The sequence below is a fragment of the Guillardia theta genome (assembly GCF_000315625.1).
Source record: "Guillardia theta CCMP2712 unplaced genomic scaffold GUITHscaffold_82, whole genome shotgun sequence".
Classification (NCBI taxonomy): domain Eukaryota; class Cryptophyceae; order Pyrenomonadales; family Geminigeraceae; genus Guillardia; species Guillardia theta.
Window position 1 is genome coordinate 11,454 of NW_005434592.1, and position 27,534 is coordinate 38,987.

General features: G+C 52.1%; 11 protein-coding genes and 1 non-coding gene across 12 annotated transcripts; 7 read left to right on the forward strand and 5 right to left on the reverse strand.

The window, feature by feature from the left end:
• Window positions 1–773: 773 nt before the first annotated feature.
• On the forward strand, window positions 774–1,756 carry GUITHDRAFT_154637 (hypothetical protein). The gene has a single exon (XM_005825541.1). The coding sequence runs from the start codon at window positions 893–895 to the stop codon at window positions 1,667–1,669; it is 777 nt and encodes a 258-aa protein (XP_005825598.1). The 5' UTR covers window positions 774–892; the 3' UTR covers window positions 1,670–1,756.
• A 660-nt stretch (window positions 1,757–2,416) lies between these two features.
• On the reverse strand, window positions 2,417–3,086 carry GUITHDRAFT_115167 (hypothetical protein; the record flags this gene model as incomplete). The annotated part of the gene is made up of 2 exons (XM_005825542.1): window positions 2,417–2,541; window positions 2,597–3,086. 2 exons carry the CDS (start codon window positions 3,084–3,086, stop codon window positions 2,417–2,419), a joined length of 615 nt encoding a protein of 204 aa, XP_005825599.1.
• Window positions 3,087–4,552: 1,466 nt separating this feature from the next.
• GUITHDRAFT_115168 (hypothetical protein) lies at window positions 4,553–5,272 on the forward strand (the record flags this gene model as incomplete). Its single annotated transcript, XM_005825543.1, has 1 exon — window positions 4,553–5,272. One exon carries the CDS (start codon window positions 4,553–4,555, stop codon window positions 5,270–5,272), a length of 720 nt encoding a protein of 239 aa, XP_005825600.1.
• Window positions 5,273–5,456: 184 nt separating this feature from the next.
• On the reverse strand, window positions 5,457–10,557 carry GUITHDRAFT_144023 (hypothetical protein; the record flags this gene model as incomplete). The annotated part of the gene is made up of 8 exons (XM_005825544.1): window positions 5,457–7,589; window positions 7,825–8,200; window positions 8,668–8,873; window positions 8,915–9,028; window positions 9,774–9,825; window positions 9,873–9,924; window positions 9,973–10,033; window positions 10,084–10,557. The coding sequence occupies 8 exons, from the start codon at window positions 10,555–10,557 to the stop codon at window positions 5,457–5,459; spliced, it is 3,468 nt and encodes a 1,155-aa protein (XP_005825601.1).
• A 444-nt stretch (window positions 10,558–11,001) lies between these two features.
• Window positions 11,002–11,074, reverse strand: GUITHDRAFT_t93. The gene has a single exon. It is a non-coding gene; the product is annotated as a tRNA-Ala (tRNA).
• A 965-nt stretch (window positions 11,075–12,039) lies between these two features.
• GUITHDRAFT_144024 (hypothetical protein) lies at window positions 12,040–13,453 on the reverse strand (the record flags this gene model as incomplete). The annotated part of the gene is made up of 7 exons (XM_005825545.1): window positions 12,040–12,162; window positions 12,213–12,306; window positions 12,360–12,478; window positions 12,523–12,639; window positions 12,685–12,771; window positions 12,830–12,896; window positions 12,951–13,453. The coding sequence occupies 7 exons, from the start codon at window positions 13,451–13,453 to the stop codon at window positions 12,040–12,042; spliced, it is 1,110 nt and encodes a 369-aa protein (XP_005825602.1).
• Window positions 13,454–15,406: 1,953 nt separating this feature from the next.
• Window positions 15,407–17,012, forward strand: GUITHDRAFT_154638 (hypothetical protein; the record flags this gene model as incomplete). The annotated part of the gene is made up of 13 exons (XM_005825546.1): window positions 15,407–15,425; window positions 15,474–15,591; window positions 15,644–15,712; window positions 15,939–15,989; window positions 16,045–16,069; window positions 16,119–16,159; window positions 16,213–16,336; window positions 16,395–16,438; window positions 16,493–16,543; window positions 16,605–16,665; window positions 16,716–16,748; window positions 16,806–16,910; window positions 16,969–17,012. Coding segments are annotated over exons 2-13 (728 nt in total), but the record flags the coding sequence as incomplete, so codon positions are not given.
• Window positions 17,013–17,530: 518 nt separating this feature from the next.
• GUITHDRAFT_154639 (hypothetical protein) lies at window positions 17,531–18,995 on the forward strand (the record flags this gene model as incomplete). Its single annotated transcript, XM_005825547.1, has 8 exons — window positions 17,531–17,595; window positions 17,874–17,919; window positions 17,972–18,102; window positions 18,349–18,399; window positions 18,516–18,572; window positions 18,638–18,705; window positions 18,748–18,787; window positions 18,847–18,995. Coding segments are annotated over exons 1-6 (380 nt in total), but the record flags the coding sequence as incomplete, so codon positions are not given.
• Window positions 18,996–20,054: 1,059 nt separating this feature from the next.
• GUITHDRAFT_154640 (hypothetical protein) lies at window positions 20,055–21,044 on the forward strand. Its single transcript, XM_005825548.1, has 7 exons — window positions 20,055–20,151; window positions 20,200–20,270; window positions 20,318–20,368; window positions 20,415–20,515; window positions 20,570–20,640; window positions 20,690–20,783; window positions 20,833–21,044. Exons 1-7 carry the CDS (start codon window positions 20,107–20,109, stop codon window positions 21,012–21,014), a joined length of 615 nt encoding a protein of 204 aa, XP_005825605.1. The 5' UTR covers window positions 20,055–20,106; the 3' UTR covers window positions 21,015–21,044.
• A 275-nt stretch (window positions 21,045–21,319) lies between these two features.
• Window positions 21,320–21,721, reverse strand: GUITHDRAFT_39596 (hypothetical protein; the record flags this gene model as incomplete). The annotated part of the gene is made up of 1 exon (XM_005825549.1): window positions 21,320–21,721. A coding segment is annotated over one exon (402 nt), but the record flags the coding sequence as incomplete, so codon positions are not given.
• Window positions 21,722–24,335: 2,614 nt separating this feature from the next.
• On the forward strand, window positions 24,336–25,496 carry GUITHDRAFT_165141 (hypothetical protein; the record flags this gene model as incomplete). The annotated part of the gene is made up of 2 exons (XM_005825550.1): window positions 24,336–25,192; window positions 25,392–25,496. The coding sequence occupies exons 1-2, from the start codon at window positions 24,395–24,397 to the stop codon at window positions 25,494–25,496; spliced, it is 903 nt and encodes a 300-aa protein (XP_005825607.1). The 5' UTR covers window positions 24,336–24,394.
• Window positions 25,497–27,144: 1,648 nt separating this feature from the next.
• Window positions 27,145–27,471, forward strand: GUITHDRAFT_115175 (hypothetical protein; the record flags this gene model as incomplete). The annotated part of the gene is made up of 1 exon (XM_005825551.1): window positions 27,145–27,471. One exon carries the CDS (start codon window positions 27,145–27,147, stop codon window positions 27,469–27,471), a length of 327 nt encoding a protein of 108 aa, XP_005825608.1.
• Between the last annotated feature and the right edge of the window lie 63 nt (window positions 27,472–27,534).

A 27,534-nucleotide genomic window follows, 5' to 3' on the forward strand; every position in this document is an offset into this window, starting at 1 on the left:
GGCGCCCGGCCGGGCGCAATGCACTGGCCCCGCGGCCGGCCGCCTCGGGACTCGGAGAATTTGGCAGGCCGCGATGGGGTGATTCCGTCCGATCGGCGTCGTATGGTTCCGCGGACTCGGACAATCAGACAATCACTGGTACTCGTACTGATTTTCACTTCACTTTGAGTAAAGGTACTCTGCCGCGAACTCAGTTTGAGTAAAATTGGATAAAGTTGAGTAAAGGCCCGCCCAGTGACCCTCAGGCTCTCAGTGAGGTTCAAGCCCAGGCTCAGTGCCGCCGCCCGGCCAGTGTCCGATCGGAGATTACGTCATTCCCGGCAAAGATCCCTCAGTCACCCGTTATGATGACCGGGCCTCTCACTAATACTGTCAGACAGTACTACTACTGTGATAAGACTCCGCTTGAAGGCAATCAAGATACAGTGACTATCATCCGTGATGCCATGTCTCCTTGTAACTCCGAGTCAGTCGTTCAGAGGCGCGGCGAAAAGATCTACATGATATCGAGAACAAAGAGAAAGCTACCACCGGTATAAATCTATTAGAAAGGACCGGGTATATCTTTCCGGCCCTTAAATCCCTTTACTGCAATCGAAACCTCGCTATTTCATGAAGAGGCCGGCAAGGATGACAGGAGACGGTCTCCGTGTTCGTCATCCTCCTTGTCCCGCTCCTACTTTGGCCCCAACCCTCCCCGTGCTTCACCCTCCGGAGTTCGCAAGGGATACTGAAGTCAGTCTTTATCTTTCCATTTCCCTTCCTCTCCTCCAAACCCAACTGAACTCCATACTCCCCTCCACACCTTCATCTCTTCCTAGTCTTCTCCCCTCCAACCAACATATACATAAACAACATGGATGAAAAGTTCTTATTTCCATATGATGACGACATGCTCTCCCAACACCCCCAACCACCCTTCCTCTCCTCCCCTGCTCCCCCCCAGACGGAGCCTCCCTCCTGCCAAGATCGTCTCCAGCATGACAGCATCAGCTCTCAGATCTCCTCCGCCCGCGTCGCGCTCGTCTGCCCTCGCAAGAAGAAGGCAGGCCCTGGCCAGTCTCCCCGACAGCCCGACGACCCGGTCGTGCTGACGAGAGAGCTTCTGGAGGGCCTCTTCGATCGCTCGCTCGCTGCGGCATCGGAGGCGCTTGGGATCTGCCCTACGGCCATCAAGAAAGCCTGCAGGAGGCTCGGGATCGACAAGTGGCCTTTCAAGGGGCCGGCAGGGAGGTCCAGCAAGCCACCTACCCCGCCATCCTCGTCGGCCATGTCGGGAGGGTGTGTGGCATCGGTGGAGGTGTCAGCGTGCGAGGACCTGCCGCTATCAAGCCATGACGTTTGTTCGCTTGAGATCGTTCCGTCGAAGTGCGAATTTTTGCAGTGCAAAACTAAGCCGAGTGAATTTTTTTCCTGTTTCAGCTTTGAAGGCCATTCAAGGACACTGCAAGATAAGATCGACGATCCTCACTGCACGGAGACCCGCCATTGCCCTCTTCTGCTTCAACGCCGAGACTCTCTCGACCAGTACGCGTCCATGCTCGCCGTACCTCCAGGAGAGGAGGGGCAAGGCGACGCCGTGTTCTGGAAGGAGCTGCTGGGGATGCTGCCGGAGGAGGTGAAGGGGAAGAGGGTGGAGGCCGACTTTGACTTTTCCTGTCGTTTATGATCTTGCGTGGATCATGGATAACCATGTTTACTTGCGAGGCATACCATATCATGTTATATGTTTGCTCAATAAAACTTGAAGATGTTGATTTGCGGCTTGAAATTAGTTTTTTAAGCACAGTTCAGACTGTCGACTGATCCCTGGCAAGAGCGGTGGTCCGCAGGGCTAAGCCAGCAAGGGACACTGACACGATCCTGGTAGGACACCGGCTGGCAACATAACTAGAGCCTCGCAGTCATTCGAGTTTTGAAAGATCTGCTGCAGCCGGCCGGCAGCAGGACGGTTCGAACGGTGCCTTCAACTTGCTCATCCACCTGATTGAATCAAGTGCTTGGCATCAGTTGTCTGAGTTCTTGTCAGTCATTCTGGTTGCGGATTGTAGTACGCCATACCGGAGAAAAGAATAAAATTTGTTACAAGATAGAAACTCTCCACGGAAGTGTAGTACACCGGACACAACTCGGAAGTTTCAAAAATATTTCCAATCATCAGCAAGTTTTCTCCTCAGTAACCGAATCTTCGCAGCCGTTTTTTGATTGCTTCTAAAGGTATACTTGTTTTGATTGCTGGAAATAACACCCGTGGGTGACTGACCGCTCCTGCTTTCTCTGTTGCCAAACAGATTCCACAGCAAAGATTTGTTTGTGTTCGCCGACGTCCTGAACGTTTGAGACTGAAATCTTTCTACAGGACCCGCTTTGTAATCCACTTTCATCATTGCAGCTGCGTCTTGTCGAAAGGATGGCGTCATCTGCCGTGAGGACGTGGCATTGTCTCTTTGCAGTTCCGGTGCACCACGTGGTAGTTGGGCTTGTTTCCAATATTCATGTTTTTGCTCGAACAATCCCACAGAGCTCTTGTCATCTGCATTCCTGCGGCGAAGGAGAAGGTGCGCAAGGTAGGATTGGACGGATTGGTGGATTTCACCTCTCAGCCTATGTCTCAAGTATCCCATCGAGGTCTTGTCAAAAGAAGAGTCCTGTTCAAGATCATAACAGCTCGGAGAGTCGAAATGCGTCAACAGATTACGTTTCACATCCATGATTTCTTTCTGTTCGCCCTTGATAATCTTGATCTCGGCCTCAATCAGCCTTTGCACAATTCCAGGGCTGGCAGCAATCTCGCTCGAGTGAATTGCTTCCTGCTCGTCCTGGTCCGCATCGCTCGACATCTCACCGATCAGACGACTGAGTGATTTCGCGTCCATCCTGGCGTTCACCCTCATCGACAACGGTGTGCGCTTGCAGAGCAGCGACTGCTTCAAACCTTGTTGTCTTGTGAGCAGCAACACTGCCTCTGTCCCAGCTTTATCATCGTCAGCATTCTTGGACAGGGAATCGAGAGAGAGTGCAAGCAGGAACAAAGAGGTAAGCGCCGTAGTACACGACCATGGTAGGCGCCGTGTTGACCTGGACATGAAAACGATCCCTCAAGTCTATTTTGGGCTCGCGAGTGATGCAGCAGTGATAGGTTGAAGTTCAATTTGACTTTTTCTTTCGCAGCCGGGCCGCGCGCGGCCCGGCCCGGGGCCGGGGCAAACGGCAGTGTCCGATGCCATGATGATCCGCCGATGATGATCGGATCATGAACGCCGTAACCGCCGGCGCATCACTGGGCCACACGTTCACAAGTTGACTTTTTCTTTCGCAGCCGGGCCGCCGCGCGGCCCGGGCCGGGGCAAACGGCAGTGTCCGCTTCATGCCATGATGATCCGATGATCATGAACGCCGTAACCGCCGGCGCCTCACTGGGCCACACGTTCCATGTCAACGGAGCTCGGACAGCCACTCCAGGCGGCTCAGCACACTGCCGATCAACCGTGCAACGGTGACTGACGGTTGTGCGGCGCCGCCGCGCCTGGGCCGCGCGGCGCGGCGGCCGCAGTGCCTCAGTCCCGCCGGATAGACGGCCCGTTCGGGCGTCCACCGCCCGCGGCGGCCGCGAACACTCAGCCTCCGTGACTTTGCGGCCGGGCCCGTGCCCCGGCGGCTTCAAGTACTGACAGGGCCGTGGCAAGCCGCTGAGCCTCGGGCCACTCCTGATTGTCCTCGTACTGATCTTTAACTTAACTTTGAGTAAAGAGTTCTGGGGCTGAGCGGCGACTGACTCTGAGGCAGGTTCGACTCCCTAAAGAAGGCAGCGAGATCTGACCGACTCCCTTTTACCGTACCGTTTCGTTTTCAGGGTTGACGGTCAACCAGACGTGCTCACGTCATCGATAGTCATACTGACCTGACGTGCATGCTTCGAAAAGACTTATTTTCATTCATTTGGATATGGACATAGAAGCCACCCCCCTTTTCATTTGGGGTTTCACCCCTACCCTTCACCTGCCCTGCCATATGGCCCGAGAGACAAGATCAACTCCGAGACGACCTCTTCAAAGAGACTGTTCCCGCCCCCACTACCACCCGTCATAATGACTACTTATATGAGGGTAGCCGTCTGTGGTGGCTCCCGTGAGCCTTTTGCTGACGGGTGACAGGAGTAAACCACTAAAAATCGCAATGATTGAAAATGGCCGCGCGAAGGATATAGTGTTAAGCACTGCAGCGGTTCGGATTAGATACCCGATCTGAATCGAGAAGAATCTTTTTCGAATTTTGATCCGTCCCCCAGCGTTACCTTATCACGGACTGGTCCTTCTCAAAGAGACAGACGAAACTGCTTCAGAATTCACTTCGTGTTCTCATTGTTTCAAATTTAAAGCAACAATTTCGAAACCCCCACTCTATTAAAAGTGTTATTATAGTAATCGTTGGCCTCCGTGATCCGCAACAGGATCCGCATGGGATATAAAAGCAGCAGCAGCTCCTCCTCCTCCTCACTTCATTTCCTGCCGCTACCTCGGTCTACTCTCATCGGTCCACGTGAGAGATAAACATGACAGCCTTCACCTTCGCAGACACGAAACAAACCTCTTCCTCCTCTCCTCTTCCTCAGAATGCTGCTCCTGTTTGCTCTCAATCTTACCCCCATATCTGGAACGAGCCTGACGCAAGTTTCTCCCAACACCCTTCCAACATCAACTCCGAGAAGGTCGCTCTTGTTTGTCCGAGGCGGAAGAAGAACCCCTCCGCGGCTAAAAGGGATGCTGAGGACCCTGTAGTGCTCACGAGGGAACTGTTGGAAAGCTTGTTCAGCCTTCCGCTCTCGTCCGCCTCCGAGCGGCTAGGGATCTGTCCTACCGCCATCAAGAAGGCATGCAGAAAGCTCGGCATCCCCAAGTGGCCGTTCAAGAATCAGAGCAGGAGGGGAGCATGCCAGAAGCAAGTGAGCGAAGCGTCAGGCGAGGACAAGGCAGTGTTCGGAGAGCCTGCTCCCCAGGCAGAGCAAGGCAGGGCGAACGAGCCCTATCACACAGTGTCAGCGCCGGACTTGGCCGCCTTCGAGGAGCCTGCGCACCGTAATGGAGAGAGCGAAGTGCACTATGGTATGAGTTCGTTCCAACCCTTAGCGCCTTTCGATGAGGGCGTGTTGTTCCTGAAAGGGAGCGAGTTGGGTCAAGCGCTGATGAATCCCTTGGAAGAGGACCTAGCGGACGAGATGTTCTGGAAGGAGATAGAAAGAGTTATCCCTGCCAAGCGGAGCTCTGCTTGTTAGCTTGTTTGTCTTAATCTATTTTGTTGGAAATTAAATGTTACATGTCGGATGTTTTCGCCAACTCAAATCAACTTGCCGATTTTCTTGCAATGGAATTGAGTATGAGAGGAGCAAGCAGGGAGCCATTCCATTCAGTTAGCGTATGAAGAGCACAAAGTCACTTGAATTGCCGAGGAGCTGGGGGTCAGATGGGCTTCTTGACGTCAGGGGCCCGGTACTTTTCGTGCTTCTTATCAATAGGCTGTAGCTTCAGCATCCTCCCCGTCTTCGCTATGGCGCTTCCAACAATTGTACGCGCGTCGATGCTCAGCTGACCAGCCGCTGCTCCTTGTCTCTTGTCGGGCTGACCAGCCGAACTGCTCTCCGTGCTGCCTTGGAGACTCGGCGCCGGTGCATGACCCACCGAGGACGGAGCATCTATCATGGCCGGCCCACCGTCCTCCCTTAACCCTTCTTCCTTCCTGTGACTTCTGCCAGCACCTTCTGCTCTGATACCGCTGGTGACACAAAGGGATGCTTCAGGCCTTTTCACTTTGCCCTGCCCCACCAGCATGCTCTCAACTAGCGTCAGCGTTCGCTCCTGCTCGCTCTTGAACATCTCCTCGAAGAGGGTAATCCCGAGCTCCACGTGAGGCTTCGACACCTGTTTGACCCCGTCCGTCTTCGCGACGTTGTTTGCGGATCGCAGGATGCAGGCAGTGGTGACCTCGAGGAAGTGGGCGAAGCAGATGAGAACGTCGGTGAAGAGCTGGTAGTCGAGTCTGCCGCCTTCAGCCTCCACCGGTCCCCCGTCCCCTACCTCGGGGTCGGGAGACTGTGGGTAGACCTGTTTCTCCTCAAGTTTGACAGCAGCTGCCTTCAATGCCTCGTAGGAGATCATGTGCTCGCCGACACTCATCTCGCACGCCTCCAGGTCCAGCGGAGTCTGATGGGAGTGCCTGTTGGGTTCGCCGGGCTGCGAGCACTTGACAAGCAGCGTCTTTGCCAGCTTCTCAAGCCCGTCCCTCGTTCTGGTGTCGCAGGACTCAAAAATCTTGTTTATCGTGTCCTCCATCTTATCCAGGTAGTGATGCTTGGCTGATGCTGAGAAAGGAAGGAGGTCACTGCTGCTGACCCTCACCATGGATTCGAACAAGATGCTGAGCCCCGTGTGCCAGTCCGAGACGAACTCCCAGAAGAAGTCCTCACTCCGGCAGATATCAGCTTCAAAAATTTTCTGATTCATCTCAGTCAATCCTGTTCCTGTTCCTGCTCCTGTTCCATCTCCTCCTCCATCTCCTGCTCTTGCACCACCACCACCACCTCCTCCTCCTCCTCCTCCAACCAGACTTTTTCCTCGTCCTTTTCCTAGACTTCCCGCTCCAGCAGACCGAAAGCTGGCCATTTTCTTTTTGCTAGTTTGAGGGTACTTCTGCCCGGTACGTTTCTCGGGAAAGAAGGGCAAGTGCTTTTTGGCAAACTTGTTGTAGATCCTCTCATAGCGGATGACTGTGTAGGCGAAGAAGATTGACCAGGTGAGCACAGCGTCCTGCTGCTTCAAGTCGAAGAACCTCGAGACGATGGCGATGAGAAAGTTGAGGACGAGGATGCAAGAGAAGACAGCCCACACGATGTTGAGGATCATGGCGATCTGCGAGTTCTCCGACGCGTAGATGAAGCCCCGGTTGTCCACCTCCCCGAAGGAGACCCAGAGGAGGCTCGCGACGTTGATGCCAAAGTTGTTCTGGAAGGTGAAGTTGGTGTCGGGGATGGGCTGAGCGATCTTGGCATCCTTGTAGGTCGTGTGCATCGCGGAGGAAAAGGCCAGGAGGACGATGATATACACGACAGCCCACAGGAAGACGCTTTGCATGAGGACCTTGAAGAGCAAGATCGACAGGATGCCCAGCTGCTTGAAGGGAAGGCAGAGGACGAAGAGGTAGTAGGAGTAGAGGACCAGGGAGATTGCGTTGAGATTCAGCTCGAACATCATCGAGCCAGCCAGGCGGCAGGCGAACGCTGACTTGACGCAGAGGCCGATGATGAAGCCCAGGATGGAGTTGAGATTCTTCAGGATGAACTGAATGAGGCGCTTCGTGTAGTGGTGGTGCGACTTCTTGCCCCAGCCCAAGACGCTGTTGAAGCTCGAGGGGTCCCAGTCGTGCTGCTTCCACCGGCAGCATTTGAAGCTTGCGTAGAGGAAGAGGAGGTTGCAGAAGAGGGTGAAGACTTCGAGCGCGACTGATACCTTCTCCATCCTGGAAGAGCCAGCGCTGAAGCCTTTTGTGAAGGGCGGCGGGCTGCTCGATGAGTAAGTCTTGCCGTTCCAAAAGTCCAGCTGCAGTACAGCACAGTCAAGCAGAAGGAGAGAGGAAGAGAAAATGAAGGAGGATGCGAAGAAAGATGAAGGAAGAAATGGAGGAGGTGGAGGGGAGGAGAAGGAGGAGGGGAGGAGAAGGAGGAGGAGGAGCGGAGGAGTTGGAGGAGGAGGGGAGGAGGAGGAAGGGGTAGCTGGGAGGAGCAGAAGATTGAGAGTATTGTTCAGCATGAGGACTGAAGAATGAAGTTTCAACCTCAATGCAACGGACGAAAACGTTCGCGATCAGCAGCATGTAGAACAAGAAGGCAGGGACGAGGGAGAACATCACAAAAAACCAACAGATGTGGGATTTCCACTTGTCCTCAATCAATTCCTGCATCAGCTCGTCCGCACACAGAGACTGCAGCTCATGGTTGACGTAGATCTCGATCGCGCTCCTCCAGTGGCCCTTGTGCAGTTCCGCCAGCATGTGGTTGGATTCGTCGGAATGGATGCGGAAGGTGTCGATCTGGGAGAGGGAAAGGTAGACGTGCTGCTTGTTGGAGTACTTCCACGAGTCGTATTGGAAGCAGCGTTGGCGGATGTACTGAAACATCTCCAAGTTGCCCACGCGGACAGCGAGAGTCAACCTGGGGAAGGAGTCTTGAGTCTTGATCGGGGAAGGGGAAAGGGGGGTGAAGGAGATGGTGAGGGGTAAAGGAGCATCTTCAGCAGCAGCAGCAGCAGCAGTGGTAGACTAAAGGAGGAGCAGAAGCAGGAGAGGGAGAGGGAGAGGGAGAGGGAGAGGGAGAGGGAGAGGGAGAGGGAGAGGGAGAGGGAGAGGGAGAGGGAGAGGGAGAGGGAGAGGGAGAGGGAGAGGGAGAGGGAGAGGGAGAGGGGAGGGAGAGGGGAGGGAGAGGGAGAGGGAAAAGGGAGAGGATAGTGGTGGCGGTGGTCTGTGGAACATGCGGCAGAAGCGGCAGCAGCAGAGGAGGAAGAGGAGGAGGAGGAGGAGGAGGAGAAAGAGGAGGAGGAGGAGGAGAAAGTGGAGGAGGAGGAGGAGAAAGAGGAGGAGGAGGAGGAGAAAGAGGAGGAGGAACGCCGCAATTCAACTCACGGGGTGAATCCAAATTTGTTCTTTTTGAGCATGTACTGTTCGAGCATTTCCATGTCCTTGTTCGCATCGTGGTACTGGCAGGAGTCGTGCTCGGCACTTGTTTTCTCCTTCCTACTGTGGTGCCGGATGAACAGGCAGAGCCATTCGAAGATCTCCATCCGCCCATGCAGCGCTGCCATGTGGAACGGGTTGTTGTCATACTGGTCCTGCTTGTGCGTCAGGAAAGTCCAGAGGAGGAGGAGCGTACAGTTTCGAAAACGCCCTGGGACTCATAGATGCGTTCAGCTAGCATCGAGCAGATCTTGAGGTTGCCCTTGGCAACGGCGATCATCAGCGGCGTTGTACCCCAGTAGTGAAAGAACTGCTCTGTGTCATCGTGAGAAGGACGAGGACGAGGACGACGACGAGGAGGAGCAGGAGAAGGAGAAGGATTAGAACGAAGCGGTGGTAATAGAGGAGGAGGAGAAGAAGAAAGAGGAGGAGAAGGAGGAAGAGGAGGAAGTACAAGAGGAGGAGGTGCAGGAGGAGGAGGAAGAGGAGGTGTAGGAGAAGGAGGAGGAGGAGGAGGAGGAGGAGGAGGAGGAGGTGTAGGAGGAAGAGGAGGTGTAGGAGGAGGAGGCAATCGTACTTCCTTTGTAAAAGTAGGATCGTTTGTTCTCTTGACTTGAGAGAGATGAAAATGAACAAGGTCTACAGTAGCAGGAGCAGCAGCAGTGGCAGCAGCCTGTGCAGCAGCATCCGCTGTTGTTGTCGCTCTGGAAGTTGAAAAGCAGTCAAGGCCAAGAGCAGGAGCAACAAAGAGATAGAGGCGGGGAGAGGAAAGCAAAAGCTAACTAAGATCTGATGAAAGATGAGGCGGTGAAAGAGGAGGCAGTGAAGGAGGAGTTGGGGAGGTAAGAATCAGCAGGATAAGAACGAGGAACAGATATAGCCAGGGGAGAGCAGGCGGGAGGGAGGGAGGCAGGGAGGACCTTATCAGAACTGTCAGATGGAAATATGCTGGTAGTCAGTGCGAGTCAGTCATGACGGGCATCCAAGTTGAGAGCTTACAAGGGGGGTTGCAAGTATTTGCAGGAACAATCTAAATTCTTGTCCATATGGTCGACCTTTTTCTTGCCTTCCCCAGCGTTAGCTTGCCTGTGAGCCTCCAGGAACACCCTGTGCGATGATGGGTCAAGGAAGGGAGGCAGGTTTCTCCTCGTCACTTCAGGGTCTCGAGGTCGTTGTAGAAGACGACGATGTGTATGAGCGATGCTCCTGCGGGACAAGATGAACAGGAGGAACAAGGCCTTCCGTGACTATCACCTTCGAAATCGTTGTAGACTTTTGGCTTTTGGTTGGTGATGCTTTCGATCACTTTCAAATCCTGGAGCTCAGAAGTCAAAACACGTCAGGCAAGCGGCAGAGCGAACTCACGGAGCGAAATGCTTCATAGGGAAGTTCTCTATTTTTCGAGACGAGCGTTTTTAAGATAAACCTTCCTTTCTTCAGCAGTTGCTGGCGGACTGCCGAATCATTCTCCTCGTAGGCATTCAGAAAGTAGACACAGCAGTAGATGATCAAATGGTCCAGCCTTTGGTCTTTGTTGCAGAAGGATATGATATTGTTGTCAAGGTCCTCCTCGCCGGAAGCGCTGTCATCGACATGGCAGCATGGGTCCTTTTCAGCCCAGTCCTTGCCGTTCACACGGGATACTTTCTGCTCCATGATGGTATTGATGATACTTTCCCACAGCATTCGGGGGGGGACTTCATCTTCTTCCTTGTCCCGGACTTCATCTCCTACCTTGTCCCGGACTTTATCTCCTTCCTTGTCCCGGACTTCATCTCCTTCCTTGTCCTGCTGCCTACCCTGCTCCTCCTCCTGCCCGGCCTGCCCCTCCGCCGCCATTTACCTGCTGGGCCCAGCAGCAGTTGAACCCACCAGTTCAAGCCGGCGGCCCGGTGACCCCGGCCCGGTGAACGGTCGGACCGGCTACTCCGCCGGGCCGGGCCCATTCCGGATGCTCGCCGATCCGAGGCATGGCATCGGATACGGGACGGTGCGACGGTGCCTCGGACAGTGCCGCGCGTGCCGCGGCCCGCCGGGCCCCTGGCCGTGACCCAGTCACCCGTGGACCTACTCAAAGTTTTAATCAATGATGAGACCAAAACAGAAGGATAAAGATGGACTTGAAAAAGGAGGAGTCACAGGCTGCCGTGCTTACAAGCCCGGACGGTCCCGCTTCAGTGTAGTGGTCAGTGGACTCTCAGCCTGAGTCAGTCCTACGGAACTTGGAAGGTGGCCGGGCACCGGGAGGCCCGGCGCGCACCGCAGCGGTGACTGAGACAAAAATGGACAACCCGGGTATCGATCCCGGTGCCTCTCGCATGCTAAGCGAGCGCTCTACCATCTGAGCTAGTCGCCCTTATATGTGTCGTAGACCCCTAGCTGCTAAATCCCCTTTAGCTCTCAGTCACGGTCTTGAAAGGACTTGTCTTGGCCAGTCTGGTCGCGTGACGCTCCCCGCCATGGTAACCCTACCCCCCATTTCTTTTGATCTTAGCAGGGGTGGTTAACAATAATGACACCGGAAATAGAACAAAAAGTTGCAAGAAGGTACGTGACCCACGGAAATGTTACAGTCCCGGTTTTCAATGGCCACCGCTAGAATGCTGCGAACTGCTGATGCTGATGCTGATGCTGATGCTGATGCTGCTGATGTTTATGCTGATGCTGCTGATGTTTATGCTGACGCTGACGCTGACGCTGACGCTGCTGATGCTTCTCTCCCCGGCAATGATACACGTTCCTATTCGTCCTTACTCTGATGTCTCTTCTGAAACATCGTTCCTTCCCGGATCGTCCGACATCTCTCATGTGGCTCTCCATCTTCTCATTCTCATCTACGTCTACAGGCATCATTCTTCATTTTCTCTCTATTGAGTGTACATGAGATCCAATACTGCTTTTCTGAATTTCACCCTCTGCGTTCACTGTGATAAACGTCGCCGATGTCACGTATGACCATTCCGTCCTCAGGCATGTTTTTCTGTGTACACAACCTGCTTCTGTACGGGTCGAGCAACATAGAATGTGCATCGATCTTGCTTAATCCCGACTCTGAACTCAACTTTTATTCTTGACTCATAATCCACGTTTCGTTGGGAGTCGTGAGGTTGGGGTGCTTTCGGCTGAAAGAATCAAAATCGACCCTTGTGCATAATGCAACCTCAAGTAAGTCCGGGCATGTTGACAATATCTAGATATTGAATGATGACATGCTTTATTTCCACTCTAGACCTGAAATATGAGGAAAGACACAAGGAGGATGGGGCAAGAGCGTAGACCTAACTCTCGCAACTAGCGATATGCCCACGTTGCCACAGCTCATCAGGCATTCATCCTGCTTGGCCCTCCTAGGTAATACTTGATAACTTTTCCGCCCGGAGTCTGCGGTTGAATGGCAAGTCTGCCACTTGGAGGACAGTATCTGTCATGCTTTCCTTGACGATCCTGCAGAAAGTATTGGAGATAGCAAGGCTTGGGGGAAGCAGCTGACATACCTTGATCTTGACCGTCTCTTCCACATGAGTCCTCAAATAAGACTCGTATGGCGATAGAGATACCCATGGAGGTTGCAAAACGAACTCAATGTAGCTGCGGCCCAGGAATAAGGGCGGACGATACAAGAAACATCCTGATTCTCTTACCCATTGCTGCGCTTGCCCCATCGAGAAGGTAGCTTTCTCAATACGTATTCAACTGATGCTGGATGCGACTTGACTAGATTGTACATATATCTCAGTAGCTCTTTTCGTCCACCGCTTTCCTGGACACTCTGTGAATGTACGAGATGCGCAAACTGTGACTCACTTCTCCGAAGTCGTCAGTGAATAGACAGACAATCAGCCCGCCCTTATCAGCATAGCTGCGCTCGAAAGACGCTTGCCAATCGGCACGTAGAGTAGCGGATAGCCTCGTTAACAACTCCTGTTGGAAATCAATCAGACTTAGATTCTATCGTTACATGTTTACATGTTGTAATGACTTGTGCTTGTGCGTTTCTCTGCTTGCATTCTGCCTTCCTCCTGGCACAAACTGCTTCTTCGATGGTGAAAATTGCTGGAGAAAGATCACGAGCAGTGAGAACTTCGACTACAGCATGCAGCATAACACGTACAGATGTGGAAGCAGAAGAGGCCGAGTGGAAAGTCTCTATTCGGGACTGATACGGTTCTGATTCATATCTGAAGGGTTCTGTTTAACTTGTGCACAAGGGTTCGCACTGCAAGGCAAATCACCTGAAGTGCGTAAACGATCCTTGCTTGTCCAAAGTCACCGGCACCCCTGTCTTCATCGACTTCGGCCCGATTATCTTTGCTTCCTTTGCCGCTCGTTCTGCAGCTCGCTGCTGGCGCTCGAAGTCATAGTCGTTGGGGATGTGCGCGAAGGAAGAGAAAGTCTTGGGGGCGATAGTATGCCTCCTCGGTGAGAGTGTGCCCTCAACGGTACCCAAAAGCTTCTTGCGCATTTCACTCTGCCGTGGAGAAACAGAGTCCATGTTGTATATTGCATATCCCTGAAGTGAAGACTCTGTTTGCCACGGCTTGGCAGCTCTTGTTGGTTTCTCACTCCTGATTTCCTCTATCATGCCAGCCTTGAGTTTTGCCGGGAGCTTTCTGAGCTGGACGAAAGACGTGGGCAGGAACGCATACCGGACCACATCTTCCTCATACACACCAAAGTATCGCTCCGCGCTCTTTGTATTCCTCAGATACCCTGGAAGCTCCTTTTTGGACGCCATCTCAGGCAATGACCCGAGCTAGTGCCAACAGCACCCTTGTTTCCTCAAGCATCTCTGGCCCCTATCGCAGCCTCAGCACGAGCCCACCTGTCCATCTCAGGTGGTGTGAAGGCCTCTTCCTGGCAGCTCCCAGCTCCTCCTCGTCCGAGCATCAAGGTCCTTCCCATCCTCCCCGCCCTCCACGTCCTCCGCTCCTCCTCACTTTCGCTCAACAGACGGCAGTTGAGCCGTTACACTGCGTTACACTCAACCGGCGGCCGGTAGGTAAGATTGAATCGATTTGAATCAGGAGAGCATCGATTCAAACCAAGGGCAGGCTCGGGGGACGCATGGCAGGTGTCGGGAGGCAGGGAGGAGAGGAGGGGGGAAGACAAGAGAGCGGGAGGAGGAGGGGGCGGGGAGCACATACATAGAGGGAGCAGTGAGCGAGAGACGTCCTAGTGCCGTCCCGGCCCGTCTCTTGCCTCGGCTCGCGCTCAGAAGGGGAGGCGCTGCCAGGTTCCATTGCATCGCCGGACAGCTGGCCTTGTCGCCTCTGACGCAGGGGAGGCGGAGGCAGAGGGAGCAAGAGAGTCTGCTGTGCATACGTTCGAACATGCTGCAGCCGAACGGAACGGGGGGGAGACAGCTCCTGAATCGCAGCAAGCGGTACCTGATGGCCTTGGACCATGAACGAGCTCTTCGCTCGCCGCTGCATCTTCAGCGAGGGAAGGAGTCGGAAGCTAAGTTGTCATTCGGAGCTCCCAGCGCACAGAGCTCTTCTTTCCTGTCTCAGGCAAACTGGCAAACGTTGAGAAGCCTCGGCGCCCATTGGACGTGTCGGTCCCTCAGTTTTGCAGGACCCTGCCTCTTGCCAGGGGCAGCGAACAGGAGGAATGCCTCCTCTGTTGAAGTTTCCGAAGTTTCTGTCAAGGATTTGAAGCTGTCTCGCCTTTGGAAGTCGAGACAGATAGATGAGTTCATCCAAGTATGCTAGTATGCCTCCTGTTTGCCCCTTGGTGACCTCGTGGCCTCGACAGGAATTTGAATCGCTGGCGATGTCAGAGGGAGTTGGTCAGAACAGTCAGAACATGGCGATACGAGCATATGGGATGAAGAAGAATGTGTCAGCTGCGAAGCGAGTGTTCGACAAGCTTATTGCCCGGCAGAAGGTCTGAGGTGGGAGAGGAGGGAGACGAAGGTTCACAACTCACGACAGGCGGACGTTTACAGCTACGGAGCCATGGTTTCGGCTCTCTGCAGTGTTGAGCGGCTGAATGATGCGTATGAGCTGATCCAGAGCATGTAAGATCCTCCTTGCGCTTGCGCGCGATGAGATGGATGATGGGACGTTGGCCAGGAGAGGATCCAACGTGAGGCCGAACCTGATTGTGTACAATACTCTCTTTCACGCGGCGATCACAAAAGGTTTGTTTACCCTGCACATGCTTTGCGCATGTCGTGTAATGTCTTGGTAAGGGAAACAAATCATGGCGCAAAAGCTAAGGGAGGAGATTGAAAGTTTGCAGCTGGGAAGCAGCGAGATGTTTCTAATCGGACTCCTGAGACTTGTGAACCAGTCCGGCTTCCTCGATGTTCGCTGACAGCTTCTGATAGGAGAGCGTATCGGGGAGCAAACAACGATTGCAGCAAGTGTGGAAACAAGAAATCAAAGCTATCTACTCTTCGAACCAGGTGATACCATTGCAACATGTCCGTTCTCACACTCACGTATGACGGACACAGCACGTGGGGTTTCCAGCGCTGGCCTCGTACTGTAATGCACTGAACAAGTCCGTTGCAGCAGCTGCCAGTGTTGCTCCTGACATGCTGTGCTTGAACAGGCTTGATTGCCCGGAGCTCGCTGTTCCTCTACTCGAAGTGATGCCGAATAGATGTTTGTTGTGCATACTTACGAAGACTGTGGCACAGGTACTCTGCAACAAGAAGCTGTTCCCGATGACGTACGAAGACGCACTGACTGTTATCGACGGTACGTTGAAGTCCCTACATCTAAGAGCTGTGACTTGCGAGGAAACAGACGACATGGCGCAAAAGTTTGTTGCCGACGGGAACAACGGAGGCCCTGGTGAGATCAGCGCGGCTCCGCATGACAAGCACATCCGTGCGGCCTTTGATGCCACGATCTCTGCTCTCTGGTAAGTAGAAGAGGTCGCGGGCCGGAAGGTGGTGATGGGGGGGCATGTGCAGCCGGAGAAGAGACATCGCAAGGGTGAATCAAGTCGTTGAGACCATGGTGAACTGCAAGGTGGAGCCGAGGTATAATCTTCGGTCACTTCCTTGTCCTGACCTCTCTATCACGCTTCTCCTCCTCTCCCATCGTCTCCTTTCTCAACTCCGTGCTGCAGGGCAACCTGTTCCCTATCATCCTCTTACCTCCTGACTGATCCCTTGCGCGATCTTCGCTTCCCAGCATGGGACTTGTTCCCTCTCCCTTATTCTCCAAACTCTGCTTTGATTTTAACTTGATTCTTGCCTCTGCCAGCTCGTCTACCATCGCTGCTCTTGCAAGGATCATGCCGCTGGATTCGACAGGGTAATCCTCCTCTCCTTCGTGACCTAGTTGACTCACCAGCACTCCTCCTTTTCAGGGAAATCCTCGCCGTCAACCATCAGGTTTGCTTTTTCACGTTCAATCCTGACAGACTGATGGCATCTTCACCAGCATACGAAGGGGGCCAATCAATTGAATCTCACGTTGATCAGGTGGAAGCAACCTTTCAGTCGGCCCTTGCGTTGTCTAACAAGCTTGCTCACAGAAATTTTTCCAAACATCTGTTCAACAACGTTGAAGCTCGGAACGCAATGCTGTCCAGGGCTGCAAGCAGCAGCGTCACAGAACTGGAGTTGTTGTGGCAGAAGCTCCTGCAGGACAGCTGGGAGGTGAAGTTATTTTCACGTTGCTCATGTGGCGCCTGTGGAGATTGAACCTCATCTGCAGCCTGACATTTGTAGTTTCAACATCCTCCTTGCAACCTACGCCCGGTAAGATGTTTGAAGTTGTTGTTTGATGCACCTTCACTCACGTGGCACCCTTAGCCTTCGCGATGTTGAGAGGGCATGGATGACTTTCGAGCTGATTAAAGAGAAGTGAGCTTGCTGTTGCAGAGAAGGAAGTTGGTGCTGTCCTGACTATTTTTCTCGATCACAGACGACTTGTTCCCACTGAGAGCACGTGCGTATCGATGATCGTTGCTCATTCAAAACTCAAGGTCCGGCCTCATGCATTCCATGAGGAGAGGTTGACTGATGACCATGACAGAGACAAGATCAAGCCGCGTTTCGCGTCGTGGAGGTTCTTAATGTTGAAGATCTGGTTTCCTCCCTCACCTTGTTTGGTTGAACGCAACAGTTTGTCCAAGAGATGAAGAGGATGAAGATCGATCACACTGTTAAAACTGCCGCGGCCCTCATCCGGGTTTACGGTCAACTCGGACTCTGCGATCAAGCGTTGATGGTGTGGACCTGGAGATCTCGACTGCTGGTTGAGATGTTATGACGCCACCTCTTTGAAGGTCTTGGATGAGTTGAAGAAATTGGACATCGAGCCGAACATCAAGTGATTTCTCCAGCTCTTGTCTTATTCCTTCCTTTCTCACCTTTGATTCCCAGCTCCCACAACGCGATGATGAATGGATTCGTCGACTCACAGGAGGTTGTGATGACGTGTCACCCCTAGAGGCTGACGACACCTCAGGGAGCTGAGATGACTTTGAACTATTTCATCCGCATGATTGGCGAGGGTAAGTCGGATGAGATAGCGACAAAGATGGAGATGGAGATGGAGATGGAGATGGAGATGGAGATGGAGATGGAGATGGAGATGGAGATGGAGGATAGATACTAGAAATGAGAGCAAGAATGAGAGGAGGTGAGCTCAATAGATGCTTGCTTGTGGTGTCACCCGGAGAAGAAAGAAAAGAGATTTGAGGGCAGGAGGCTGGGTGGCAGGGGAGTAATTTCTCTGCAGGTGTACAACCTGATCGACACTCGTACAACATTCTCATCTCTGCGTGCTCGGAGCATGGTGGGGGGGGTGACAGGAAGGGAGCTGGCTCTCTTGACGTGTCACTGCAGAAGAGTTCTTCGGGCTAGCTCAATTCTTTCTTGCCTTCATGATCAACTCTGGTCTCAAACCAGAGGTGAGAGTTATTCTGTCATTCAATGCTTTGCTCCCTTCCAGCCAAAGTCCTTCGCTCCCTGTCTCTCCCCCGCTAAAAGCCTCATTCCTGCCTTTTCTGTTGCTTGCCCTATCCCTTGATCTCCACTTCTTCCAGTCATTTCTTTCCATTCCTGTGCGGTTGTATCAATCCTGTTTGGCTCCAACTCCTCCCCCCCACCCCAACCTCTCCGTCTCTCCTCCTCTTACCCCATCTCGTGCTCCATCTCCTTTCCTTTCCTCGCTCACCGCCTCAATCAGGCCGATTCCTTTAACAGTGCGATACGAGTCGCGCTTCTTCACTCAGGTCTGGCACGTCACTCATGTCATGCCTGCCATCCTGATGCGGTTGCGGTCAGACCAACAGGCTGCTTTCGTGCACACCAAGTACATCTTGGAAGATATGATCAGCTCGCAAGTGATAGCGGACGAGAACACGTTCAAGACCATCCTCAAGGTCGTCAGCAACATGGCGCAGCTCTCAGGACAGGTAATGGTTGATTTGCTTCATCGCTGCCATCACCATCGACATAATCCTCGATTCATTCATCCTCGACATAATCTTCTACGTCGTCATCATCTCCAACTTCATCACCACCACCACCACCATCGTCGTCATCGTCATCACCATCATCATCATCATCACCACCACCACCACCACTATCATCATCACCATCCTCATCATTGTCATCATCATCGTCATCATCATGCTTTCTTGTGAGGTTTGCTGATGCAGAGCATGCGCGTCCTCTTCGAGCTCTGCTTCAAAGCTGGATCGAGACCACACGTAATATCATCCCTCCCGCTGGCCTCGTTCCCCCCTCTCCTCTCATGCTCTCTCCCCCCACCTTCCCCTCTTTCGCTGCCTCTCCTCGTCTCTTCCCTCTCATGCTCCTCCTTCAGCACCGTCTCCTCGAGGATGTCATCCACACGTGGCTGGAGGACGCGAAGCAAAAGGAGGTGAATGCCGACTGTGCTGCCGACTGTGCTGCCTTGAGGAGCTGGTGGAGGTGACGGTGCTCTAGGGCGTTGGCCTCTTCGTCCTCGGCATCAAGTTCGAGATCTTCACATATCAGAAGGCTCTCAAGCTTGAGGTTCCGGGACTCCTTACCTTCCCCTGCTCACCCTCCTGCCAGGAGAACATCCGCAACACTCTCTTAGAGAATTACACCGAGGTCCTGCCCTCGTGCTTCCCTCCCCCCCCCCCCCCCCTTCGGTGACTGCTGCTCTACAGAACTCCAAGCTTCTCCTTCAAGACCTCCAGGGCATCCGTCAGTTCCTCCTCTCCAAGAACCCTCCCTTCTCCATCGATTCCCGGCAATGACCTCGAAAGAATTTTCATTAGCGCAGGCTGCTAGCTTAGTAAAGCCCGGAGTCGCCCGGCTGTACTGTGACTCTGAGTGCCACGACTGTTCGACTCTTCCGCGACGAGTTCTGATGAGATGGTGACTGGGCTATGACTCAGTGACTCCCCGGCCCCAGCCTACTAACTAAGTTAACCGGCGCCGCGGCCAGCAGCCTCTATCGAGTATGGACTCGTCAGCTGCGCCGCCGGCTAAGCCTGGCCCCCCAGCCTGGCTTGCCGCAGTGCCCCGGCAGCCCGGCCCGCCCTCCGAGTCACCCGGCGCCGGGCCAGCCTGCCGGCCCCTGCCGCGCGGCGGCGGAGCGGACATCGGAGCGTCTCAGTACGGTGCCTGCGGTGCCAGGCAGGATTGAGGGTGCGGGCCAACCCCTAAATTCCAGAGCTACCACTCCTGCGACCACTACCACCACCATTGCCATGGCGATCACCACACTAGAGGGAGAAGAAGCTCAAGTCAGAGAGTGACCAACTGCCAGCCCTCTCGTCTTCACTCCCTTGTCCTCTTGCTACCTCTTGTCTTCTCTCTGCTGCTGTCAAGGATGGGGTGGGGTGGGGGAGAGGAGCACTTTGTGAAGCGCAGTCGGAGAGCACTTGATGATTTGAGAGGATCTTGACTTTGATGACAGGAGCGGATTCGATCACCTTGGAGGATCATGCGGCAGATCAGAGCCATCGGCCTTGAGATTCTGCCTCTCGTTATCCTGCTGAGTCAACTAGACAGCCAAATCGCCAGCGTAGACTCGCTATCCTCCTGCCACCGCCATCATCCTCTTGCTCGCAGATTCTCTCTCCATGCTCTTCGTGGGGGACTGGGGCGTTCTGAAGCAGCAGATGATGACGAGGAATTAAGCTCGGAGTCGGAGAAGGGAAATGACGGAGATTGGGCTGACAACAACGCTGAGGGCAAGGGCAAGGGCAAGGGCAAGGGCAAGGCTGCTGCAAAACCGAGAGGAGCAGGTACATCCTAGGTGCTGTACCTGCATTCCTGAATCTCTCCACTCTCATCCAGCCAAAGCAAGGGGGAGAGGAAGAGGTGGAAAGAAATCTGTTGCGTCCTCAAGATCGCAAGGGGAGGAAGCAGTCGGCACAGAAGATGAGGCGAAGGAAGCATCGGATGGTGGAGCAAACGAGATGTCAGCTGACAAGAAAGCTGCCTCTGCAAGATCTTCAAAGAAGGTGGCATGCATCCATAAGAGATTTGTTCGCCATGCTGATTATCCACAGACCGATCTGCAGAGCAAGCAGTGGGCCAAGGACGCCATTGCAGCAACTGCCGGCTTCGAGTACGTCAGGAGGTCAGGACTGAGCCTGGACTGTGCATGATGTGACATGAGCTGCTTAGAACTTTACCTAACCTTCCGCCAAGCTCCATCCCGAACAAGGACGAAGACCCGTAAGTCTACAGGAGAGCGTCCTTGTGCGGCTGAGAGGTTCTCCAGGCGATTGCTCCCAGTGAGACCGAAAGGGCTGCGAAAAGTCTGGCAGAAGGTTGAGAAATGCGAGGAAGGGACGGCAGGAGCCAGGCTTTCTGGTCTTTCAGGTCATTCGCTCAGCAAGTGCGGGCTGAGGGAAAGTGCCTGACGTCGTGGATCAGTTGCCAGCGCAAACGTGGAGGAGCCGAACTCACCGAAAAGCTCCAACGAGAAGTTGTCTGGGAAGAAGCAGGTCGAAGAGCAGCGGACTGCTCACAGACCCATGATGTGCCTGGTGACAGGTGAAGCATGTGGTGAGAATGTCGGGGCTAAGACGACAAGTACAAGACAACTCGTTCACCCTCCACCCTTATGCAAACAGCAGCGCCCTCCCAGGTGATACCAAGCACTTGCTGCTTCCTCTAGCTTACATGCTGTATAGCAGAGGTGGATCATATTTCAGCGCCAACAGCACGAACATCCAATGCTCCGGCCAAGAGTGCAGAATCGTCTGAAGAACTGCCCAACGAGGATGCTGCTGCAGGTGGGGAGGCAAGCGAGGAAGGAATGAAGGACAGCGGCGATGATGTCAAGTCTGAAGGTGGTCAAGCTGAAGTCTCTGACTAACTAGAGCAGACGATATGTTAGTGGGAGGGTCCCAAGGTGCTGTGTGCGCAATGTAAAGAAGAATTTAATAAACTTAAAAGTCTTGGTGTAGAGAGAAAAAATACGATGAAGATTCGAAGATAAGAGAGAAGGGGGGAGGGGTGGGGGGTCAAAAAGAATAAAGGCATCGCTGCACACCTCGTGTTGTGGAACAAACGTCACCCTAGATCGAAGACCAGGCTGAATCCCCAAGAAAAGTCGTAGCGAGGCCACGAGTGCGGGTTAATAAAAAAAACAGCTCATTCGTTCTTCTCATCCGGGTCCTTCCTGAAGGAAGCTTCTAGCAGTCGCAGCTGGAGTGTGAAGCCTGCGTTCGGAGCCGCTGCTGGATGCTTGATGCGTATCCTTCTCATGCTCTCGTCGTAGGAGATGCACTCCTTCCTCATGAGATAGTGAGCAACCAGCGCAACCGATCGCGATATCCCGCTGGCACAGTGCACCAGCACTGCCCCTGCGGGAGAATGCTGATACGCGCTCTCGATGAAATCCCAGCTGAGCCGGCATGCCTCGCTCAGGTCCGTTTTTTCCGTGTCTGTGATAGGGCAGGTGAAGTACTGGATCGAGGGAAAAGGGCTGCTCCCATCGCGGGAGGCGTTCACGATGTACTTGATGTTCAGAGAGGAAACGAGATCCCAGTTTGTTGCTTGAGCGCGGTTGCCGATGAAAAGCTTGCCCTCCAAGATCTGCAACATTGGGTCAGAAAAACGCATGTAAGAATCTCGTCTCTGCTCACCTCTGCTGGTTGTGCGTCTTTCGGCTCCTGTATGCTGATTCCCCATTTTTTCCCCTTGCTCCTTGATTTCTGCATCCTCGGCGGAGAACTGCTCATCCAGTCTTGATACTCAAAGCAGGATTGAATGGCACGGGACTCGACTTGGCAAACAGCCATTACCTCAGCCAGACTCCCTAAGCGCAAATGGGCATGCGGCCCTGAGGACAGAATTTCCACAACAAGCTTATACCCTCCTCAAATATTTATCATGCAAGTCCGTGACACCAATCTCAGATCCAATCCAGAACCAGATCAGGAAAGCGTTGAACGACCAGTACTTCTGATTACGTAACCTGAAAACAAACAATCCAGCAGCGCTCAGGACGGCAGAGATTTGCTCCAATGATTCTTGGAGATGGAATTCGAGCTTGAATCGGTTCAAAGGTCGATTCTTCTTAGCCAAGGAAGAAACGAAGAATGAAGAATTAGAATCGAAAGAGTTGATTCAAGACGAGTATGCGATCGCTGATAGAGAATCGTGACGAGAACAAGCGAGCGGAAGCAACGACAGGGTAGAATCGCTCGGTCTCCGAGGAGAAGGAAAGAGGAGGGGAGGGGAGGGGGAGGGGGAGGAGAGAAGGGGAGGTTGTTGCAAGATCAGATCACCACGGGCATTACGAGTGAAGGGGACGGAGCGATTTGCAAGTCTGGCCTCGTGAGTATCTAAGGTGGGGTGGGGGTACTGGACCGAGGGGTAACCGAAAAAAGAGGGTGGGGTTATCAAGTACGGGGTACTTTGTGTCATCACCTGTGAGGAAAAAGGGGGTGATATTTCGTAAGGTAGGATAAGCCGGTCACGTCGGAAGGGGGGTACTGGGAAGTCCGAATTATCGAGCTAAAAGGGATGAAGGGACGTGGGCATAGGAGGGGTGGGGTGACAAAATTAGTCCCTAATGGGTGGTGAGGGTACCTATACCACCCCTGTGTTGAAAGATAATTCTATAGAGGTAGCGTTCTGAGTGTTTTACATGTGAGAAAACAAGGGGTGCTATTGGACCGGTACCCCTCTTTTACACCATGGGGTCCGTTCATATGGGGTGTCAAAACGCATCTGTTATCGAACGAGGGTGGGGTGGTTGCTCCCAAAATACCAGATGGGATTGTACCTGAAAATATCTCAAAACAGTTATAAAAATGCAACTCTTCGACTAAAATCTATTTACATCGTCTACGATAATCACCGAACATAGCTACTTTCCTTCATTTTAGAGATTTATAACTCGAAGCTCCAGATAACTTGGTACAAGAAAAGTGTAGAGAGATCATTATCTTGATTTTAAAATAAATTTCTTTAATGAAAATTGGTACCGCTCGATGTCCACCCCACAATCTGAGGGAAACTTTTGGGGTACACATGACAAACAAAAGGTTGAATCAAAAAAGTATATTCATTTTTATTTCATTATTACTGGAATCGGCCGGGCCCGTGTCTGTCACGGCACCTGCCGGGCCCGGGCCGGGTCACTACTGAGATGTACCAACGCTTTAAAATGCTTCCATGCGTTCCATTTGTCCGTTATCATCGTTTTTATCGTTAAGATTTCATAACGGAGGAAAAAAAGAGTCTGTGTGTGGTGGGTACTGATTTCATGCATGGTACCTCTGATGGAGATGTAGATTTCAATGAAATGGTAGGGTAGTGAATAGTGCAAAGGGGGCATATACGCTGTAATTTAATAATGATATCAATAGTAAAATAGCGAGATCTAGCTGCAAAAGAAAAGGGAAATTTATCTTCTGGGGTAGGGTTACAAACGAGAGGGTAGGGTATATGTAGAATGAGATCAGGGGTGGGGTCCTGCATGCGTGAGATGGCGGGAGCTGTGCTCTGCGACTAGGGAGGGGATAAAGGCAAGGAGCGCGAGAGATCGTGGGCTCTGGACAAGAGGAGGAGGATTTCATGAGCAAATGTTTTAATCGAGAGAGGACAAGATGATTTTAAGAGATGTGAGAAGGAAGGTCACGGAGCTCGAAAGCTGATGGTGGTTGACGAAAAGATACTAGGAGATTGCGGCTTTTAGATCCGTTTTGTCTAGTTTTTTTGAACAGCATTCTTTGTTGCTTTGTTGCAATCATTGTACTACAACAATATCTTCAGTCTATACTGTTTAGAACATCTGTTTGCATCCTAATTGGGGAAGATGCATCAACCTTCCACCGAGGAAATATGATGCTAAAATATGATGAAGTTGATCCGAGAATCTTGAATCTTCTTTCATATTGCAAGAATTGAACTGTCATGATTCCTGGTTTCATATTTGAATCTCTGCATGTCTCTGTCTCTCTATAGTATTTATGTGCATGATGCTATCGCATTCTCGCACTTCGCTACTAGCTTCCTCTCACCTCAGTTTCCCCTGCACTTGCGCAAAGGAGTAGAAAACAAAATCATTTGTACATAATCCTGCTCAGATTTCGTGTTTCTTTACGTGTAGAATGAATGTGGATAACATCTAATTTGGATCACTCAATCTGGCTTGCTTGCTACATTGTGATCACTTTTGTTTTCCAGGATCTCTCTTGTTTCTAGCCGCCAGTACGCTGTTGCGAGTTTCGATTCTTCTGCACGATGCCTCCCAAAGCTTCCAAGAAGGAAGTTGCCAAAGCACAAAAGAAGGTCATTGAGGACAAGACCTTCGGTTTGAAGAACAAGAACAAATCCAAAGTTGTCCAGAATTTCGTTCAGCAAGTTACCCAAAACGCGAAACGTGCAGGTTTGTCAAAGGATGAGGCCGTGCGGAAAGAGAAGGAGAAAGAAGAGAGAACGAACAGAAAGGCTGAAAAGGAGGCGAGAGATGCCGAGCTTCGAATGCTTTTCGCCCCAGCTGTGAAGAAGAAGGAGAAGGAAGCTGCTGTTGCGAAGAAAGATGAAGCTCCCAAGGAGGAGGAGACCGAGATGATTTCTGCCCAGGATGCCTACAATGAGGCCAAGAGAAACGAAGATCTCGCCAAGGCCGAAGCCGTTCTTGGAGAGCAGAAGGATGATGACATATACGATGCCATCGAGCGCGAGAGAGCCGAACTGAGGAAGCGAGGAAATTTAACACCTGTAACCTACGACAACTTCGTGGCGTGGAAAGCACGAAAGGCAGAAGAAAGGAAGCAGAAGGATATTGCAGAGGCCAAGAAGATGCTCGCAGCTGCAAAGCAGATCAAAGGGAAGAGTGGGAAAGACCTGTTCAATCAGCTTGCGGCAGCGAATGCGGATCTGTTCTTGGATGATGATGAGGCTGATGACGATTGGATGATAAGGGAGAAAGATTCTGATGATGAGGAAGAGGTTTACGACATTCAAGTCACTGGAACTTCCTTCTCATTGCAAAAGGTCAACAAGGGTGGGCCAAGCGCACAGGCAGAGTCAAAGGAGGTGAGATCCCTTGATCAAGTTGAATTTCAAACCCCTTCAACCACTCTGCTTCCCTTCGTCCCGTTTTTAACTTTCTCAACTCTTCTTTCCTGTCCTCTTGTTCCTTCTACTCAACTCTGCTTGCCTGTCCTTATGCTTATCCTGAAGAACTTATGTGTTCAGAGTATGTTGCATTTCAACAGATTGAGAATTTTGTCAGGATCAAAAGGACAACGCTACTGCTGGTGAAACAGAGTTGGCTGCTGCAGTTGACGCATCGTTGTTCCTCGATGAAGACGTGGATTTGCCCTCTGACGACGACTGAGCAGAATCCATTATCAGTGCAGTGAATAAATTGTGAAAAGATCGGCAAGTATGGTCAGCATCTCTTAACTGTTTTTGATTTGAGCAATCTCCTTTTGATTTGGAGGCATGCTTCGATACAAGACGCAGACTTTCAACATGTGTTTGAACTGTTTCATTCATTCCTTGTGTATTTCTACAAAATCTTAAATTCACATGCAAGCTATTTCAGCTTTTCACCATTAAAATTTCTTGATCAATTTCTCGAGCTGGGCATTCAGCTTGGCAGGAAAAATCGATCTTGCGTGCTGCCTCTTCCTAACGGCATTGATCACGTTCTGCAGCAAGACGTCCTTGCTCCCTTCAGACCGGATTGCCATAGATTTCTTCCCTGTCAAGCCTTGTTCTTAAACCGCACGAAACAGGGGCGGTACTCCCTCATTGAGACCGCTCGTGTGCCTGAATCGTGTACAACTGGATCTGTAGTCTTGCGCTGATCTGAACTCAACGTCAAGTCGACGGAGTTTGCTTGTGCCTCCAGACCGTCCTGGTGTGGTATGCCAAGTCCAACTTGATGACTTTTTCTTTCTGACAATCTGGTTGCGGATGCATTACTTGAATCTCTTCCCTGAAAGAAGATCTCGCCGATGTAGCTTCCATGATGACTTGAATCTTCTTCTTGAAATAATTTGTCCATGATCTCGTTTCACTGCTTCGTAGATACCTTTTCCCTCTCTTATTTCTCTCACAAAAGCCCTTTCCACAACGTCGACAATCCTTTCTTGCAAGACCTGACCTGACCTGACCTGACCTGACCTGACCTGACCTGACCTGACCTGACCTGACCTGACCTGACCTGACCTGACCTGACCTGACCTCTGCTCGGCTGTCCTCAGCTGTCCTGAGCAGGCCTTGCTCACCTCACAGCCCTTTTCCTGACCTCCCCCCTCTTCGGGTCGGATCGTGACGACCCTTTGTCCTGTGGTAAATTAAAGTCATCGAGCATTGCTACAGTGATGTAGTAAATATCATCTACCAGTCATCTGGATGACTCAATGTCATGGCCAGGTACCCTAAGCTGTCTGGGTCCTAGGGCTCCTAGGTCACCGGGAATAGCATTAGAAACGTTGACATGGCTGATCATGGTCTTGACATGGACCGCTGGATTTTAAGCACACAGTCATGATACCATATGCGGTTCTGAAGTCAGCAGTTTCTATGTTGCTTGTCAAGACCTATAGGTCTGAGGGAACCCTTGTTTGCCTTGAGGAGAGCCGTCTAAATTCTGACCTTGACTGGGCGACATCCTGCTATGAAGGGGTCAAAGTGTAGTAAATACGGTTGAAGCGATAGCCGATGTTTCATAAAGGGTCACAGTGTCATCGTTCCATCCAAAGAAGAGCTATTCAATTCTTACCTATGGAGTCAGCTGCCAAGAGATCAGATAACAAGGCGTTTCATGGATAACCCCCAAATTAAAAAAAGATTGTAACAGGTATGATGACAGTCTGCGTCAGCGGCTGACTGCGACCCCTCGGCTGCCTCCGCACCCCTATATATACAGCGGAGCTCCCAGTTTTCCAGCACCTTTCACATCCTCTCCAACTTCAACCCCCTCCTTCGATCCTTCACGTACCTAAACTTCACATTCTCCTCTGTTACTGCCAGACATGTCAGCGATTTCCCTTCATCAAGAGTCTTCACACAACTCCGATGAGTTCCTCATGGAAGACGACCTCTTCTTCTCCGGCAGAGACTCATGGGGTCGAGAGCGGTCCTCTCAGTTGGACAAGAACTTTGACTTAGACGGAGGAGCTCAAGTCAGCCATGGACGCAAGTACATCTACATCATTGAAGAGAGCATGGTTTTGTCATCTTGCTTCAAGCTGAGGGATGCCGAGTTGCTCCCAGAATCCAGAAAAATTCTCTGCCACGGACCCGAAGGAATGCTCCTTTCGAACGTCACGGCTTCCCTGAGGAAGAGTAGGAAAATGTAGAAAATGCGCAAGAAAATGTGTATCATAGCATTGTTTCAATAAACCCATGGATACCAAAGACGA

What these genes read in the sequence shown, in the direction of transcription:
- GUITHDRAFT_154640 (XM_005825548.1), top strand. Translation starts at nt 20,107, where the DNA reads ATGTCAGCTGACAAGAAAGCTGCCTCTGCAAGATCTTCAAAGAAG. An exon ending in GGCTTCGAGTACGTCAGGAG is followed by an intron (nt 20,271 to 20,317) that starts GTCAGGACTGAG and finishes TGAGCTGCTTAG; the next exon opens with AACTTTACCTAACCTTCCGC. An exon ending in CCGAACAAGGACGAAGACCC is followed by an intron (nt 20,369 to 20,414) that starts GTAAGTCTACAG and finishes GAGGTTCTCCAG; the next exon opens with GCGATTGCTCCCAGTGAGAC.
- GUITHDRAFT_154637 (XM_005825541.1), top strand. Translation starts at nt 893, where the DNA reads ATGCTCTCCCAACACCCCCAACCACCCTTCCTCTCCTCCCCTGCTCCC.